This window comes from Vicugna pacos, chromosome 25 (genome assembly GCF_048564905.1).
Source record: "Vicugna pacos chromosome 25, VicPac4, whole genome shotgun sequence".
In the NCBI taxonomy this organism is placed as follows: domain Eukaryota; kingdom Metazoa; phylum Chordata; class Mammalia; order Artiodactyla; family Camelidae; genus Vicugna; species Vicugna pacos.
The window spans coordinates 2,537,195-2,556,057 of NC_133011.1; the positions used below are offsets into that span (position 1 = coordinate 2,537,195).

The 18,863-nt window shown below is 36.4% G+C and overlaps 1 protein-coding gene across 2 annotated transcripts in view; it reads right to left on the bottom strand.

Moving 5' to 3' along the window:
- The window catches only part of C25H8orf88 (chromosome 25 C8orf88 homolog), a 31,979-nt gene extending 14,094 nt beyond the window's left edge, over positions 1 to 17,885 (bottom strand). Inside the window, exons 1-4 of one of the 2 annotated variants that reach the window (XM_072949446.1) lie at positions 17,753 to 17,885; positions 11,803 to 11,901; positions 9,246 to 9,319; positions 918 to 987 (exon numbers count right to left, since the gene is read on the bottom strand). In XM_072949446.1, the coding sequence (XP_072805547.1) occupies positions 918 to 987; positions 9,246 to 9,319; positions 11,803 to 11,875 (217 nt within the window). In that variant the 5' untranslated portion in view covers positions 11,876 to 11,901; positions 17,753 to 17,885. The remainder of the gene's footprint in view (positions 1 to 917; positions 988 to 9,245; positions 9,320 to 11,802; positions 11,902 to 17,752) is intronic. The other variant, XM_006209699.4, reaches the window with a different exon arrangement.
- Positions 17,886 to 18,863: the final 978 nt, after the last annotated feature.

The following is an 18,863-nucleotide window of genomic DNA, read 5'->3' on the forward strand; positions in this document are numbered from 1 at the left end:
TATAATATAAAGAGCGATAATGCTTTAACTGAAACTTTTGAAGTAATTATGTAGGGGGAAGGGTAGATAGAAGGGTCAAAGAAGTGAGGGGACTGATGTGGAAGATATAAGTTCTCATTTTCCAAAAGAGGTCATCAATATATATCAAAAAATGAGAAATACGGAAACAATTCAAGTATTTTATTTAGAAAAATGGAAATACTAGAAGAAAATGCTAATAGAATATTTTCATAACCTGTAACTTTTAAATTAGATTATTTGTAAAAAATTAAGAAACTAAATTATTAACAATCTTTATTTTATTAAAAAGTAGCTAGTGTGGGAGAGACTATTGGTTATTCCCAAGAGCAGTTCTTCCTTTCTGCTTCAGTAATAGAATTAGCTGGCTGAAAAGCTAAAGATTATATTTTTCAGTTTCCTTTGTACAGTGTTCCTAAGTTCTGGCCAATGAAACATTAGGTGAAAGTGACGTATGCAACATCTGGGTCATACTTTTACACAGAAACTTATTCCTCCTTTCCTCCTTCCTGATGGCTAGGAAGGGAACATGGTAGCTGGAAAAGAGGCAGTCATCTTGGACAATGAGATAGAAGCCATGTATGGAAGAGGGTAAAGCAACAAGACAGTATAACACTGGGGCCAGTAGCAACTTCACAGATTAAAATAAGTATATACACAGCTTAAAATTTTACATGATACAGAAGATAGAGCAATAAATTTCTATCTTATTTAAGCCACTGATGTTATGGTCCCTCCTTCAGAGCAGTCAAATCTATAGCTTGACCAATATAGACAGAAATCAACCAAAAGAATATTATAAAATTTATTATGTACACAAGGTTTGCAGCTAAGCAAATATTAACTTTGCATGAATGCTAAGACTCTTATGAAAGTTGGAAATTATGGTAAAAATTTACCTTTTTTAACTGGAGACTGATGTTGTTCATTAAGACCTTGAGAAAAGGCTTGTATTCCATTTGTCTTATACTGTTGAAAGAAGAAAATATACTTTTTGACGAAGGTTTCAAAATTTTATATAACCTCTTTTTTACACCATCTGAAAATATTTTCCTAAACAAAGTATTAGTCAAGACACATTTTAGGGCTTTGGATAAGCCCTAAAACCTTATTAAGAATGCTTCTTATTAAAAATAATAGAAATATCTTTCAAAATATATTCACATATAACTTTTTTTGTCATCATTATAAGTATTTTTGAAAGGGAAAATAAAGTCAAAGATGAATTATTTGATTCTAAAGATAAATAATTTCAAAGTAATTAAAATAGGTTTTAGTTAATAAAAAACATATTTATTTATAAAAACCTACAATAATAATATTAGAGTATTTTTTTTATCTCATGTGACTAATTCATAATGTCAGTTTACAAGCTTATGGTCTGTTTTACCTAACACTTTGGAAATAGTGGAAATAAGAAAAAAGTTGTTTTATCCAATGAGGCAAAGAGAAAGCAGAAATATTGGCAGAGCTCAATATCCTGAGAAGGGTGAAGGCTTAGCCCAGTTTTCCAGTCCTTCTTGTAGGACCATCTTTATTATGAGATTGGCTAAACTAATCTGATGACATTAAAAAAAAAAAGATGTTTAAACTCCTGCCTCTTCTTTTGATTCCAGGCTCACCAAGAAATATTCTGATTACAAGTCAGCTTCCCATAAATCTCCAGAGAGCAGATAATACAATATTAGAAACAATAACAGAATCCCAGAGCACAAGACAGAAAAATTTCTCATTATAAAATAATACTTTTTCTGATTTTATAAATGATTTTCATGATTTTGGTCAGTAAGATCTACCCTTAAGAGATGATCTCCCCTTATGCTGACAAAAAGTCAGGTAGTAAATGGTAAACCTGACCCTGGACCACAGTTAATTCACCAAGGTAGGTTTCTTTGGAGACATCTATCCTGAAGAATAAAATATCTCTGCTCCATCAATCACTGCATTAGCAAGTTGTGGCCCATTCCTTACATATCTGCAAATTTCACCAAGGTAATTTGCCTAAAGTCAAAAGGGTTAATTATCTACCCTATGATTCAATGAAGCATAATGAGGTAATTCTCCACTACTCAGATGTCAGAAAAAATCAGAAAAAATAATTAAATTTTAGAATTTTTAAATTTTTAAGTAGAAGCAGAAAAGAAATTTTAAAAATACCAAAGCTTCTAGCTCTCCAAAGTTCTGTTAGATTTAATAACTATAATATAAATTATACGGTCCTTAATTTTTTTAATTTGAAAATTTCAGCAGACGCCCTCTTCACCATATACAAAATACTACTTAAATACAAGACCTAAAATCAAATTGTAATTTAAAAAATCAAGAAAACAATCTCTCTTTCAAAAAGAGAGTATCAAAAGAACAAAATACTCGGGAATAAATTTAACCAAGGAGATGAAATATCTGTACATGAAAAATTATAAGACACTGATTAAAGAAATTGACAATGACGTAAATAAATGAAAATATATCCCACATTCACTAACTGGAAGATTACTGTCCATACTATCCAAAATGATCTACAGATTCAATGCAATCCCTTTCAAAATCCCAATAGCATTTTTCATAGAAATAGAAAAGAAAGTCCTAAAATTCATATGGAACCCCAAGAGACCCTGAGTAGCCAAAGTAATCTTGAGTAAGAAGAACAAAAAGGGAGGCATCACACTTCCTAATTTCAAACTATATTACAAAGCTGTAATAATCAATACAGTCCAGTATTGGCAGAAAAATAGACACACAGACTAATATAACATAATAGGAAGTCCTAAAATAAATCCATGCATATATATTTAACTAATCGTTGACAAAGGAGCCAAGAATACACAATGGAGAAGGAGCAGTCTCTTCAAAAAACAGTTTTGAGAAAATTGAATATTTACATGCAAAAGAATGAACCTGGAACCTTACCTTGCATTACACACAAAAATGAACTCAAAGCGGATTAAAGACAAATCTATGACCAGCAACCATAAAACTCCTAGAAGAAAACATAGAGGAAAAAGCTCCTTGACGTTGGTCATGACAATGATATTTTTGGATATGACACTAAAAGCACAAGCAACAAAAGTAAATATAAGTAATGAAATTACATCAAACTAAAAATCTTCTGCACAGCAAAAGAAACAACACCTCGAAAAGGCAACTAGGAGAAAATATCTGTGAACAATATATCCAATAAGGAGTTATACATATCAAGACATATAAGGAACCATACAACACAAAAGTAAAAAAAACTTATTAAAAATGGTCAGAGGACTTGAATAAATATTTTTCCAAAGAAGACATAGAAATGGCCAAGAGGTACATGAAAAGATGGTCAACATCACTAATCATCAGGATAATGTAAATCAAAACTACAATGAGATACCACCTCACATCTGTTAGGATGACTATTATCAAAAAGATAAGTAATAACAAGTAGTGGCAAGAATGGGAGAAAAAGGAATTCTTGTACACTGTTGGTGGGAATATAAATTGGTACAGCCATTATGGAAAACAGTGTGGAATTTCCTCAAAAAAGTTAAAAATTGACTTATCATATGACCTAACAATCCTACTTCAGCCAAAGGAGATGAAATCAACCATCTTAAAGACAGTGCACTCCTATCTTCATTGTAGCATTATTCACAGTAGCCAAGATATGGAAACAACCTAAGTGTCCATCAGTGGATGAATGGATAAAGAAAATGTGATCAGAAAGACAGATAGAGATATAGACACATATATACACATATAATGGAGTATTATTCAGCCAAAAAAAAGAAAGAAAATCCTGCCATTTGCAATACCAGATGAACCTGGAGAACACTGTAATAAGTGATGTAAGTCAGACACAGAAGGACAAATCTCACATATATATGAAATCTAAAAAAGTCAGACTCATGGACTCAGATAACAGCATGGTGACTGACTGCCAAGAGCTGAAGAGTGGGGAAATAGGAAGATGTTGGTCAAAGGGTACAAATTTTCAGTTATAAGATGAGCAAGTTTGGGGGATCTAATACACAGCAGGGTGATTATAATTAATATTGTATTGCGTATTTGAAATTCCCTGAGAAAGTAGATCTTCAGTGTTCTTCCCACACACAAAAAAAACTATTAACCATGTGAGGTGACATTTTGTGGCAATCATATCACAAAGTATATGTATATGTATATTATATATATGTATATCATCAGGTTGCATACCTTTTAAAAAAACATGTACAACCTAAATATATTCAATTTGTACTTGTCAACTAAACTAGGCAAAAAAATAAAACAGCAAATTACAATAAAATTTGAGAATTTCTATAATAAAGACATGCAGAAAGTGCAGTGGAAGGAAGGGGTATCAAATACGGCTTAGAAGTTTCAGAAAAGGCTTTACATATGAAGTGATGCTTAAACAACACTTGTAGGAGGTAGGAGACAGGGGTTAGGCTGGCTGATGAGTGAAAAATGAATGTGTATGGAAGAAAAGCTGCCTTGTGCTGGAAAGCATGGGATAATATGGCTTGTTTAGGAAATGAAAAAAAAGTTGAACAGGCTTGAGTAAAGCACAATAAACACAGTGTGTTGTTTTTTGCTTTTGTTTTTAATTTCAGGTCAAGGCTCTTAGTAATTTGTGGTACTGAATACCTAATCTGCATATCCAGATATTCAATTTGGCCTTTTCATTTTTATAGCAAAAACATTCCCAGCCCCTGCTACTCATCTTAAACGACTGAGAAAAGGAAGGAGAATGGGAAAGAGATAAATTCATTTCAACATCCATTCCTAGAATGAAAATTTAAAGCGTTAAGTTTGTAAACACTATCAGAAGACAAGAGGTAAACAGGAAAAATACTGTAACTCACAAAGACCTAATTTCTGTAGAGAAAAAGAGCTCCTAGGAAACAGGGGGCAGGGGGAGCCTCTAAAAAAGAGCGGACAAAGGCCACGAATTGGCAATACAGATGGAAGGAAATTCATGTTACTTGTAAATAGATCGAAGATGGCCACCAATTTTTGAAATTCCTTCCATCAGCAGGTAAACTCTTCATCTCCTCCCCTTGAATCTGAGCAAGCTCTGTGGCTGCTCACACCAATCTAATACAACAGACATGGCATTGTGCTGGTTTCCAGGCCTTAGTTTTGAAACCTAGACGTGGCGCTGTGAAGAGCCCACACCACTTGGAGAGGCCATTTTTAAGTGCTCCCTCCTCTCTACAGGAGCAGCTGAACTCTAAGCCAATAGCCAGCATCAACCAGCAGCCACGGGAGTGGGCCTCAGGCCATCTTGTCCAGCCACAACTTTAAAGCACTCTGGGCCTAGATGCTATCTGACTGCAACCACAGTACTGAAAAATAGCCATGTACCCTCGTTAGCCCACAAAGCCATGAAAGAGAATAATGAACTGTTCTTTCAAATTGAAGCTTTCAAGTACTTTTGTATGAGGTAATAATAAAGAGCGAAAGATTAAAAGAAGGAAGGACGATAATACCAGACATAAACATGGATTTTCACAAAGAAATTAAGAGTGCTGGAACTAAAATGAAGGTCAAGTAAAATTCATTCTTTTATTTTAAACATTATTTTAAACGATAATATATAAAAGCAAAAATAGTAGCAATGTCTTGTGTATTTATAGTAGAAGCTAAAGTAAAATTATTCAAATAGAGCAAAACTACAAAAGGCTATGAGATCTAAGAAGTGAGTTTAACAAAGTCAATGTAAAAAATCAATAGCACTTCTGTATCCCAGCAACCAACATGTGGAATTTGAAATTTACAAAAAAAACCGCTTACAAACAAAATGCTTAAAAATTTGACAAAAGATGTTGAAGAACTCTGTGTTGAAATATATATATAACACAGAGAAAAGTCTCATGTTTATGGATTAGAAGACTCAATATTGTTAAGATGTTAATTCTTTTCAAATTAATCTTTAAACTCAATCAAAATTCCAGTAGGCTTTTTTGTAGAAATTGGCATGCTCATTTAAAACTTCTGTGGAAAAGTAGAGGACCCAGAATAGCAGAGACAAATTTGAAAAAGAAGAAAGTTAGTGAACTTTTGCTACATGATTTCAAGACTTATCAGAAAGCTACAGCAGTCTATAAAGTGTGATACTGCCCTAGAGATAGACATATAGAGGGATTAGATGCCAGTATGGTGACTATAGTTAACAGTACTGTACTGTATTGAAAGTTGCTAGGAGGGTAAATCTTAAATGTTCTCACCATTAAAAAAAAAAACAACAAAACCACAAGAAAGTAATTATGTGAAATGAAAGACGTGTTAACTCATTGTGGTAAACACCTTGCAACATACACATGTATCAAATCATCACATTCTACACCATAAACTTATACAATATTATATGTCAATTATATCTCAACAAAGCTGGAAAAAATAAGACATATAAATCAATAGAACATAACAGAGTTTAGAAATAAATTCACATTTGTATGATACACTGATTTTCAACAAATTCTTCTGATTCAGTGACAAAGACAAAGAATTCAAATATTGAAAACACACAAAAGATCTGAACAGACCAAAAGGAAAAATGCAGATGGCAGATAAACTCATGATAAAATGCTCAATCTCATTAATTAGAAAAATGCAAATTTAAAATATAATGAGATACAAGTACTCACACACTGAAATGGCTAAACATAAAAATACTGACTATACCAAGTATTGGAGAGGCTGTGAAGCAACTGGTATTCTCACACACCGCTGGTGGGAATGTAAGATGGCACCACCACTTTGGGAAACATTTTGCCAGTTTCTTATGAAGCTAAACAAACTTATCATATGACCCATCAGATCCACTCCTGGGTATTATGTGTATGCTCGCACAAAGACTTGCACACAATTTCCACAGCAGCATCATTCATAATAACCCAAAACTAGATACAATTCAATGTCCATCAACTGATGAATAAACTGTCCTATATTCATACAGCAGAATACTGTTTCAAATTAAAATGAAACAATCTCAAACTAATCTCAAAAACATTATGCTGAGCAAAAAAATAAAAATCTAACACCAAAGAGTATATATTGTGTGATTTCATTTATGTGAAATTTTAGAACAGCCAAAACTAACTTATAATTAAAGAAAGCAGATCAGTGGATGCCTGGAGCAGAAGGGAGCACTGGAATTAGTGGAAGTGAGGAAGATAAATGACTGCAAAGGGGAAAAAGAAAATTTTGGGGGAAAATGAAAATGTTCTATATCTTCACTTTGTGGAGTTGCTTATATGAGGTATTATATATTTGTCAAAACTCACTGAATAAAAGGGTTCATTTCACTGTATGTACATTTACTTTAATAAAGCTGGTTTTAAAAAATACAGAGTTAGTAAAAAGTGTCCTTTATTATAAATTATGTGAGATCTCTGACACAGGTTCTGGTAGCTTCTGCGTTATAACTGATGTAGCAGACAAAACTTTAAGCTTAGAAGTAAAGTTAATTAACTTATTTTTCTCTATAAAATTTATAGTATTAATATACTTTTTTTACATTATAAAGTTTCTAAAAGAAGGTCAAGGATGCCAAAGAGAACGATCAATATTATTATGGTATTAATTAGAGAAATACTAGCTGCTGGAACAGATAAAACAAAACATTACAATGACTTAAAAAATTAATATAAAGCAAGAGTAATTAAGATTGCATGGTATTGACACCAATACACAAATAGATCAATGGTAAAGAATAGAGTCCAGAAACAGGCCCTACTCATATGAAACTTATACAATAAAGACAGCATAAAACTGTATGAAAAGAATGGATTATTCAATGAATTATGCTTTATACTGGTCATCTATATGAAAAAGTAGATTTCTATCTCGTATCATACAAAAACTAATTTCAGATAGACTATACGCCTAAATATGAAAGCAAAACTTTAAAGCTTTTGGAAGAGTATGTAGGAAAAATATCTTTTGATCTTAGGGTTGGGAAGACTTCATAAACAATGACATACAAAGTGAAATCATAAAGAAAAAGATTGATAATATGATTACATTAAGATTTTACACATCTTACACAAAAACACCACAAAAAATAAGCAATTCTCTCATAGACCAAGAGAAAAATGGACAAAGGATTTTGAACTGGTAATTCACAAAAGAGAAAATCCAAATGGCCAAATTAAACATAGGAAAAGATGGTCCACTTTAAAGTAATAAAGAATTAAAAATTAAAAACAACAAAAAGATATATTTCTCACCAATTAACACGAAAAAAGGAGTAAAAGTCTGACAATAAGAAGGTAAGGACATAGAAAAATCAGAGTCCTTCATACACTGCTTGTACAACTCACTGTGGAGAGTAATTTTGGAGAGTAATTTGGCAGCATACAGCAAATCTACTCTAGTTTCATACTGCAGAGAATCTCTCAAACGTATATAAACTATAACATACAGATAGATGTAGTATTTATTATAAAATAGAAAAAAGCGTCATGCCCATGAACAAAAATGGAACAAAAAATGTGGTATCTTAATAAATATATAAAGATATTTTTCAGTATCCGCACATACAGAACTACTTTATTCACTTTAATAGTTGCTTAGTATTCCATTTATGAATATACTTGTGCTTGTGCATACATAATGTATTTCTGGAAGTATCTAGATAAGAAAGTGGTAAATGGTTAATCAGAGGAAAGAGGTGACAGAGGGATAAAGATTGGAGGGAAACTTCACTAAGTATCATTTTATAATGTTTTGAATTTTTAGATTTGTGACTAGTCAAGTCAAAAAATTAAATTAGAAAGCTTTAAACATAATCCTAAATGCAAAAAAATGTGGAAAACCATATGTGGGTAAAATACTATTTATGTAAAATTATAAAATTGTTAAAACAATTCTATTTGTTGTAGCAGAAAGCACATTCATGGAAGCAATAACAAACTGAGCACAGTTCCCTTGGGGAAGTGCAGGAAGGGACGGGGAAGTGCAGGAAGGGACAGGGATGGTGCAGGGACATATAGGTGTTTTTAACTAATCTGTAAGGTTTAAAAAATTTTTTCTAAAACAAATATAGTAAAATATTTAATTTGAAATTGGTGAGAAATGGGTATAGTGAGTGAGTATTTTATTTTCTGTAATATATGCTTGAAATACATCACAATTTTTTAAAGCATATAAAGCACTGAGCATAGTGTCCGGCACACAACAGTCATCTAACAAATATTACTTTCCAGCCCGTAAAGCCTCATTTTATTATGACCTGTAAGACTTACTCTGCTAACTCCACTTTGTAAGCACTGAGTGTTGCATGGATATTCTTTTTGAAAGTTGAAAGGGAATACTGCTCCTGTTAGGAGAGAAAAAACCATTTTAAACATCCATTACTTCAATAAATGGTATAGTATCACCTAAAAACTTTAAGTATGCAGGATATTCTAGGCACTGTTCTGAAATGTTTTCTGATAGTTCATTTATTCAACACAATGAAATGTTAGCCATCGTCCTAGGGATGGGTTTATAACCATGAAAAAAGTTCAGAGATAAAAGAGTTCATAGCTTATTTTAAAAAACAAGCTCATAAATAATGACTGTAAAAAAAATAAGTTATATGAGTGGTACAGAGAAGATACCGGGGAAGAGCAGAGTGGGCTCTAGGGTATTAACAAGAGCTTCACAAAAGGAAATAATTTAATCTGGGTCTTGAAGAAAAAGTAGGTTTCTATGGGGATGTGAATTGGCCAGGGAGTACAGAAGTATACTGAGAAAAGTTAAAATTAATTTCTGATTTACTTAACTCTTCTGCTTAATAAAACCCCATTCCTGTCCAGATCTTAAGTGGTTAAAATTAAACAAGAAATCAGGGCTACCAGCCCATTCCTATTTACTCCTGTAATAGCCTTCAAGGAAAAGGATTAGTGAAAACTGAATCTGTACAAATGAGGGAAAGAGGAGTGCTGTAAAAAGGCTAGTCACAGAAAGGAGTGGCTGCCAAGGGTTTTATTTCCTTCTCTTTAGGACAAAATCTGAGACTTGGCCCCACACAACTGCTTCTTCAGTGCACTAGACGGATATGCATACGGCACCAGCATTGCTAAGCTATGGTCCAGATCCCTGAGCTTCATTCTGTCTGTCCTAAGTCACAGCCATCTTCAGAGGAAACATGGCCAAACTAGAGACAGTCTTCCTTGTGGGAACCAAAGATGGGAGAACAAACGGAGGACTGAGGAATTGTGTCACTTTTATCTTTTCTGCTTCATCCTTGTACTCAATAAAATGACTGTTTTTTCCTTTTCCTGAGAAGCCAATTATTCAGTTGAACACATGGACTAAAAAGAATTTAAATAAATTTCATGTTTTATGTATATATATATACACACACATATAACAAGTAATGAAGAGGATAATAAGGTTAATATTCCAATTTAGGAATTAAATACCAAGTATTTGAAAAATTTGTCCAAAAGGTTAGCTTTATGGGCAAGAGAAAATATTTTAATTTTAGAAATTTTACTTTAGATTTTCTGAAAAATTAAATTATATGTTCCAGCTCAGGCACAGCCCTAATCTGTAAGTGTTGCTTTGCACTGATTTTTTTTCAGCTAGGTATATTTTTTAAAGGTTAGTGCTCTTGCCAGCATGACTGGCTCTGCAGTGATCATAATCACAGGACACAATCTGTATTGAGAGTATGATTCTGTGCAGAAGCCAGTTGTTAAACAGTGAAAATAAGACATGAAAAAAAAAATACATGAGTTGCTCTAGGGCAAAAACTAGTCTTCCCACCTTTGTTGGCCTGGTAGACTGTGGACTGATAGACCATTAAGAATCCTTTTCTTAACGTAAATCAGAACCACAATAAGGTATCACCTACACTGGTCAGAATGGCCATCTTCAAAAAGCCTACAAACTATAACTGCTGCAGGGGATGTAGAGAAAAGGGAATCCTCCTACACTGTTGGTGGGAATGGATATTGGTGCAACCATTTGAGAACATGGTATGGTTTCTTTAAAAAACTGAAAACAGAGCTACCATATGATCCAGTAATCTCACTCCTGGGTACATATCTGGAAAAATGAAAAGTCTAATTTGAAAAGATACACGCACCTCAATGTTCACAGAAGCATTATTTACAATAGCCAAGACATGCAAACAACCCAAGTGCCCGTCAACAGATGATTGGCTTAAGAAGATGTGGTATATGTACACAATGGAGTATTACTCAGCCATAATAATGAAATACTGCCATTTGCAGCAACATGGATGGACCTAGAGAATATTATACTTAATGAGGTAAGTTGGACAGAGAAAGACAAATATATAATATCACTTATATATGGAATCTTAAAAATAATACAAATAAATCTATATACAAAACAGAAACAGATGCACAGACAGAAAACAAATTTATGGTTACCAAAAGGGAAAGGGAGGGACAGAAGGATAAATTAGGAGTATGGGACTAACAGATATAAGCTACTATACATAAAATAGATAAGCAACATAATTTTACTATATAACATAGGGAACTATATTCAATATTTTATAATAACCTACAATGGAAAATAGCCTGAATATATATATATATATTATATATATATGCTGTACACCTAAAACGAAGACAATTTTGTAAGTCAACTATATTTCAATGAAAAAAAGAATCCTTCTCTTTGGTAATACTTCTAAATTCTTCAAACAGAGATAATTGGTTTTCATTATTTTTTAAATATCCACCATAAACAACTTACATAATATATATATTATTTAGCCTTTCAAATACTAATTGGCCGTTAACCAATTAATATTTTTAAATGTGTACCTAGATTACTCACCAGGGGTAGAAGTCAGATGACGAACAGGTCTTGCTGGTTGAAGCGGTTTACCGATCAATTTTTTTGTTTCCATTATCACAAAGATCTTGAGGTTCCATACTTTGGGGGGGAAAATACATTTTATCTTCTGGACAAGACAATCAAGATGCTTTAACATATCTACAAATAGCCATGACATCCATTTGAGGGTAAATATTTTATAAGATGGAAAACACAAACACAAAACAAGCATTTAAAATAACATGCAACCACTGCAGACCCCTTTACAGCATCTGTCACAGACATTCCCTCTTTAAAACATTTTCCTCTCTTAACTTCCCTGACTCTTTCTTTGGGATTGTTTCCTATTTCTTTGATTGTCTCTTTTAACTTCCTCAGCTGACTCCTCTTTTTTTCTTCAATTAAATTTAGGGATTCTTCCTCATTTGGCTTTGGTCCTCCTAACTGATCTATTCTGTTCTCGTGACTGCAACTCCCTATCCACATGATAAATATGCCCTAATTCACACATCCAGCATCTACCTCTCTCTTAAATTCCAGCTCTGTTTTTCTAACTGCCAAAAGATACTTCCATTTACATCTTATCACAGGTACCTCAAATTCAACATATCCATAATCAGATTCATTATTTTGACTCCCAAAATGTCCCTCCTTCTGTATTCCTTAAAGCCATCCCCAGCTCCCTCAAACCACCCTTGGTTAAAGACACCTTAAATTTGTCTAAATTAGAGCCCTGACACCACGGTGAGTCTCTCACTCCTATCCATTCTCCTTTCAAAATATCACTCAGATCTGTTTTCTTTACGCCCACAATTACTCTTACAGTCCCACAGTAGTTCTAAATGTATCTCCCTGAACACCAAGTCTGATTTAAACACTTCCTCTCCCTATGTACCTGAGACATGCGAGTGCACCCACATCATGGCACTTAGACAACACCACACTCTGCTACAATGATTTATTTGTCTTCCATACTAAGCAAAAGTGAGGAACAGATTCTTCTTAAGGTGAGGAACACTTTTCACTCCTCCTGTGTCCCATGCAACTAACTCAGTACCTGGACTGGATCCAAAGTAGGTGCAAAACAAGTACCTGCTGAACAAATGGGTGAATACAGCCTCTTTTTCTCCCCACACTGTCATCTCTTAACACACACACGTGCTTAAAAAACTTCAGTTCCCCATCACCTCCTGGATTATTAATAAAAGAACCAGGAGCCAATTTCCATGTGTCTTACATAGTAAACCATTTACCTATGTTACATATTTAATACTCAGAACAACTTCATAAATTAGGCACTAGTCTTGGGTCTAAGACTAGTTAGAGCTCACGTCTTGGGTCAGTCTACCGGGGTTCATATCACAGCAGCAACACCAAGCTATATAATTACACAAAACAATAACCTCTACCTCCTAGGTTTGATGTGAAGACTAAATAAAATCTGCAGAAACAGCACAATGCCTGCTGCATAGTAAGAGTTCAATAAATGTTAGTTTTATCATTTTTCATCCTCATTTTACAGACAAGACTTTCAGAAATCAGGTAACTTGCCCGAGGTTATGATTCCAGGAAGCGATGGCTGTGCTCATCCCTGTGCTTCTGGCCATACTCTACCGTCAAGCTAGCCTCATACTCTCTTTCCACCCCCCAAGTAGGCAGAACTGTCCAAGTTTGGTTCAGTACCCTTACATGCTCACAAAGCACCCCTGTATCCTCTTCCCATGTGGTATTTATTGCACTAGTTGCAATTATGTATTATCTGACTATTAAATTATAGCTCTATCAGTGAGGTATCTCTCTAGTGGCTAGCAGTGTCTAATACACAGCATATGTTCAATACGTTGCTGAATTCATAAAAGTTACTCTGTTTCACTATATGTTTGTACATTCAGGTCCTCTGTCTGCAGTTCCCTCACTCTCCCTGCTGCTCTTCTCCCAAATTGCTATGCAGCCTTCAAGACCAAGGTTAAGTTCTTGCTATTTCCTTGTAAAGTATCCTCATGTCTCAACACTAACATTAAATAAGATAGTTTATATAAAGTTCTCCAGTTCCTAACAAATAGTTGATAGTAAAATAATAATGATAATATTTTTTCTTTCTTCCTCCAATTGGCCCGTACTATATTTTGCCTATTAATTTTTCTAAAATGTATCATAGAAAATCTATTGTATGCCTAATTGACTACACTGAGTCAGCTGAGGCTAAAAAAACTAGACCTAGTAGCTGCAACATAATTGCTAAATAAATTTATAAATTTAAATACCTCCTATTTAATAAAAATCTTCTGATGCCTGAATGGATCAAAAGCTTTCCAAATTTTGATGCCTATCAAGACAAAGTCAAAAGTAAAACTCCACCTGACTTTGTACCTGCTCATCCAGAAATTGTAATGTATGATGTTGAGCAGATGATAATCGAAGTGACTGTTTCCCTAAGCATAAAATAGGGTTAAGAACTTCCTTTAAGCCTAAAAATGCCTTTGGATATAACTCAAATCTTAAAATCATAAATTTATAAGCAACCTCTCAAAGTGAGCAATGATAAATAAGCACAAAATAGTTACTTTTCCCTGAAGTTGGAGATAAGCAGCCAGTATTCCAAGTTAACACCTACCTAGCTTTGTATGTTAACTGGTATTTCAGCATGGTGATTAACAACCTTCTAGACAAAACTAATGCTGTTGTACCTGTTGGCATTACAACTTTGATATAACAGGAAACAAAAAAAGTTATAAGCCTATATAGCCAAAAAAAAGAAAACTTCTAATATTTATTGAGTATTTTCTATGTGGAAAGGCATATTTTGATATGAACCAAAAAGCAACCTAATATTGCATTATTTAATGTTTATTCTAGCCATTTTAATTAAGACCCTAATACTAGTAGTAGAAACTTTCCATCCTGTTTCCCATGTGAAACTAATGAATCGGAATACAATAGGGTACTCTGGCACACACTTTGTTGTTTTTCATTGCTCAGCTGAAACTGAGCTGGTAGGTTGTGAAGTCTTTTCCAGTTGCTGAGCAATGCAATTCCACCGTATTCAAACTAGGGATTTTCAAGAGTTGGGGAGTTACAGAACTATTACATGATTTTGCAACACAATAAACAAAAAAACAAAAGATCTTTCAGAACCACCTATCCTTTCAATTTTTAGTAGGAAAACTATAGCAAAGGCTCCAGATATAAAAATCCACATCAATTAAGGAAATTAGAAAAGATGGTGCCAAACAGTACTCTATTTACATATTTTTTAAAGCAAACTATGCATACATAGTGACATTACAAGGGATACATTTGGGATGCATAATATGTAAGATCACCATGTTTCAGTGTTTAATGGAAAAAGCAAGCATTTACTTTGTATAATAATAAGAAATTATTATAGTAAAACTGATCCAGGATTGTAGTCTATGGAAGACAGGACTCCACAAACCAAAGCCTAATTCTCAGTTTAGGTTAAAAATAAATAAAGACTTAACTACAGAGTTAGAATATAAAATAACTTCAATCTTAAACAAACTCTAACGTCTCTCTCACTCACTGCATGCAGAGCTCCAGAAGTTTCCTTTGAAGCTGCTGAGGCTCCCTACCTTAGGCATTTACAATACCAAGTGTTACAAAAAACAGCTGCAGAAAAACCATAATCCCACCTACAACACTGGGTAGCAAGTAGTGGGCCTGTCATAAAGTTGTCTTTTGAAATGTAAATATATAGTTTTGTGGTATAAATATTTTTAAAGGACATTTTGATCCAATGTCTCAAAAATTCATCCTATCAATACATGCTAAGAAACGGTTACTAAAGTTTTTTTTCCCAAGTTTACACATATTTAACAAATCATCTTAAAGGGCCAAGTGGTATGTACAGAACACTGGTCTGCAAGTTGAGAAACCTAAATGTAGCTGGTATTCAACATCTAGCTACACTAGCTAAATTTTAGGTTATTTTTTTTGTTTAAAAGTTTATCAAACTAAATATGAATCCTAAGGGCCCACCAATTCTGAAATTATAAATTAATCTAAAATTTTCTAAAGTATAGTGGCATGAGTTAATAAGTATATATACTGACCAATTGGGGACAATTTCATTACCCAATATGTACTATTTTTTTAAATTAAAACTATTTTTTTGAGATCCTACTACATGCTGACTGCTTTACATATATTATCTCATTTAGTTTTGAGCCATACATTAACTGTTGTAGAAAATCATTATTAGTCACTTGACAGATGAGAAACCTGTGGCTCAGAAAAAATAAGAGACATGTTCAAGTACGCACAATTAATAACTGGTAGAAATGAGGTTTTTGACTATCAACTTCATGTCCTTGTCTCTAAACTCACATGTTTGGTAAGTAAAAGACACCTGACTCTCCATTATTCCATGTGGACACTTCTTGAATGGGAAAAAAAATTGTGAGTAGTTACATTTATGTATAAAACCTTGCTGAATAAACTGGTGTGTGTTAACAATTTCCATTTCTTCCATTTACAATTTTTCTTAGAGTACTAAGTAAGTTTTGGAATTACTATGCTTTCTTCATTCTGTAGACATGGTACACTGCAATTCTAATCATGGTCACAACACATGAAATTATGTATTACACTTAAAATTTACAATTTAAATTTCAGATTTCTTTAAAAGAAAGTGCTGATGGCTCTGCTGCAATTAAAAAATAAGAGCACACAAAAGTAAATAAGCTGAGAGAAGAAATGAAAAGATCATGCTTTCACCTACGTCATGTACATTTCCCACATGATAATCAGGATTTGATCTCAATTTTCAACTTCAAAATATTTCTCTCACAAAGTTAGGATTCCTTAAAGCCAAATGCTGCTTGTAAGTAAACATCACAAAATGATAAAGTGATAGATGAAAACTAACATTAAAAAAATATAGAAGGGTAAAAGATAAACTAATTACGACTTAGGTGATGAGGTGATGAAAGACTTTTTTTTTTGAAAGACATTTTTATATTGCACAAATCAGGTTGCCATACTTTGCCATACAGGAAAAGTTAAAACTAACATATCAAAAAGATATAAGCCAAGAGTGTTCCATTATATTTTCCATTTGATGCCTTTCGACCAAAAAATGTTTTTCTCTGTTAAGTATCTTTCAATACAAACAGAATTTAACATTCAGGTGGGATAAAACTGTCCAGGTAATGAGGGTTTGTGGTTGTCATAACTGTTACAACTGTCCTTTTACAGGTTTTTTTTTTACAGTTTTGCTAAAACAGTAGCAATTAGAAACTCATACAAATATCACGTTGTACACCTGAAACTAGTATGTTATATGCCACCTTTTTTTTTAAAAAGGCATATCCTTACATACAAATTGCTAATCTTAATCTTCAAATATGTTCATGAATCATTTAATTTCCTTCTGTGAATTGACCACATAGGTCTTTTGGTTCTTTATTCCTACTGAGTTTTCCTTTCTTATTAAATATAACTTCCTGTAATTCATTATTAGTTATTATTTATTTTATTATTAATGAAAAAAGCAGTCAGAAACAAACACTGTGTCCCAAAATTAGTTAGGATAATGCCAGGGGGTGGGAGACGGTCTTCAAACCACCCCTCTACATAGGACCAGGTCCTGGGACACACGACGATGTGCACTTACTTTTTGGAAGTTTCAGTTGTGTGTTTTGCTCTGTTTTGTTTTTGTTTTATCACGACCCGCCGGGCCACGAGCCCCTGGCGGGATGTGCCCCCGGCAGCCCGCCCCTCCCTTCCGACCTGCTCGCCCGCTTCGCACCGCAGGAACCACCTTGCGGACCCTGAGGGGGACCTGCCCGATTTGTCCCGACCCACCCCGGGCGTCCTTCCCTCACCTCCTTTCCCGGGGTCCCGCCTCGTCGGCGGTGCCCACCCGCCTCCTCACTGCCCGGGGCCCGACTTCTGTCCCCCGTGCGGCTCCTGTTCCGCGGCCACCTACCGCCTCAAGATCCGGGAGGACTTCGGGGCAGCAGCGCCGCGACGCTCGGCCCAGACGCGGCGCCCGAGTGCCCGCTGCCGGTCGGGGAACGGCTCCCGCCGCGCGTCCGCTCGAGGGAGCCCGGGGCAGCGGCGGCGAGGGCGGGGCCGGCGGCCGCTCGGACCGGCGGGGGCGGGGCGGGGCCGCGGGCGCCCGGCCCCGAGCGCGGCCGCAGCCCGGCGGGGGCGGGACCGTTAAACCGGCGGCGCGCACTCCCCGGGACGTGCTGGGCGCCAGGGGCCGGCGCGGCGCCCCCGGGAGCTGTGCGTCGTGCGGGGGAGGCCGCGGGAGGCTCTTCCGAGGTGCTGAGCGGCCTGTCGTGGATGGGCCGCTCCCGCAGGAACAGCCTGCCTTCGGGGACCCCAGCGGCCGGTCCTGCGTGCCCGGGACCGGGAGGCGAGAGGGGAGCCGCCTGCGCGGGGCCGGGGAGCGGGCTCCAAGCAGCCTCTGTGAGGGGGGCCAGCTCTGTGAGGGGGGCCGCGTCTGTGAGGGAGGCATCCTCTGTGAGGGAGGCAGCCTCTGTGAGGTAGGCAGCCTCTGTGAGGTAGGCAGCCTCTGTGAGGGGGCCGACTCTGTGAGGGAGGCCGCGTCTGTGAGGGAGGCAGCCTCTGTGAGGTAGGCAGCCTCTGTGAGGGGGCCGACTCTGTGAGGGAGGCAGCCTCTGTGAGGGGGACCGGCTCTGTGAGGGGGACCGGCTCTGTGAGGGAGGCAGCCTCTGTGAGGGGGACCGGCTCTGTGAGGGAGGCAGCCTCTGTGAGGGGGACCGGCTCTGTGAGGGAGGCAGCCTCTGTGAGGGGGGCCGGCTCTGTGAAGGAGGCAGCCTCTGTGAGGGGGACCGGCTCTGTGAGGGAGGCAGCCTCTGTGAGGGGGGCCGGCTCTAAGGTGGGGGGCCGCCTCTGTGAGGGAGGCCGGCTCTGTGAGGGGGGCCGGCTCTGAGGTGGGGGGCCGCCTCTGTGAGGGGGGTCGGCTCTGTGAAGGGGGCGCGTCTGTGAGGGGGGCCGGCTCTGTGAGGGGGGCCGCCTGTATGAGGGGGGCCGCGTCTGTGAGGGGGACCGCCTCTGTGAGCCGGGCC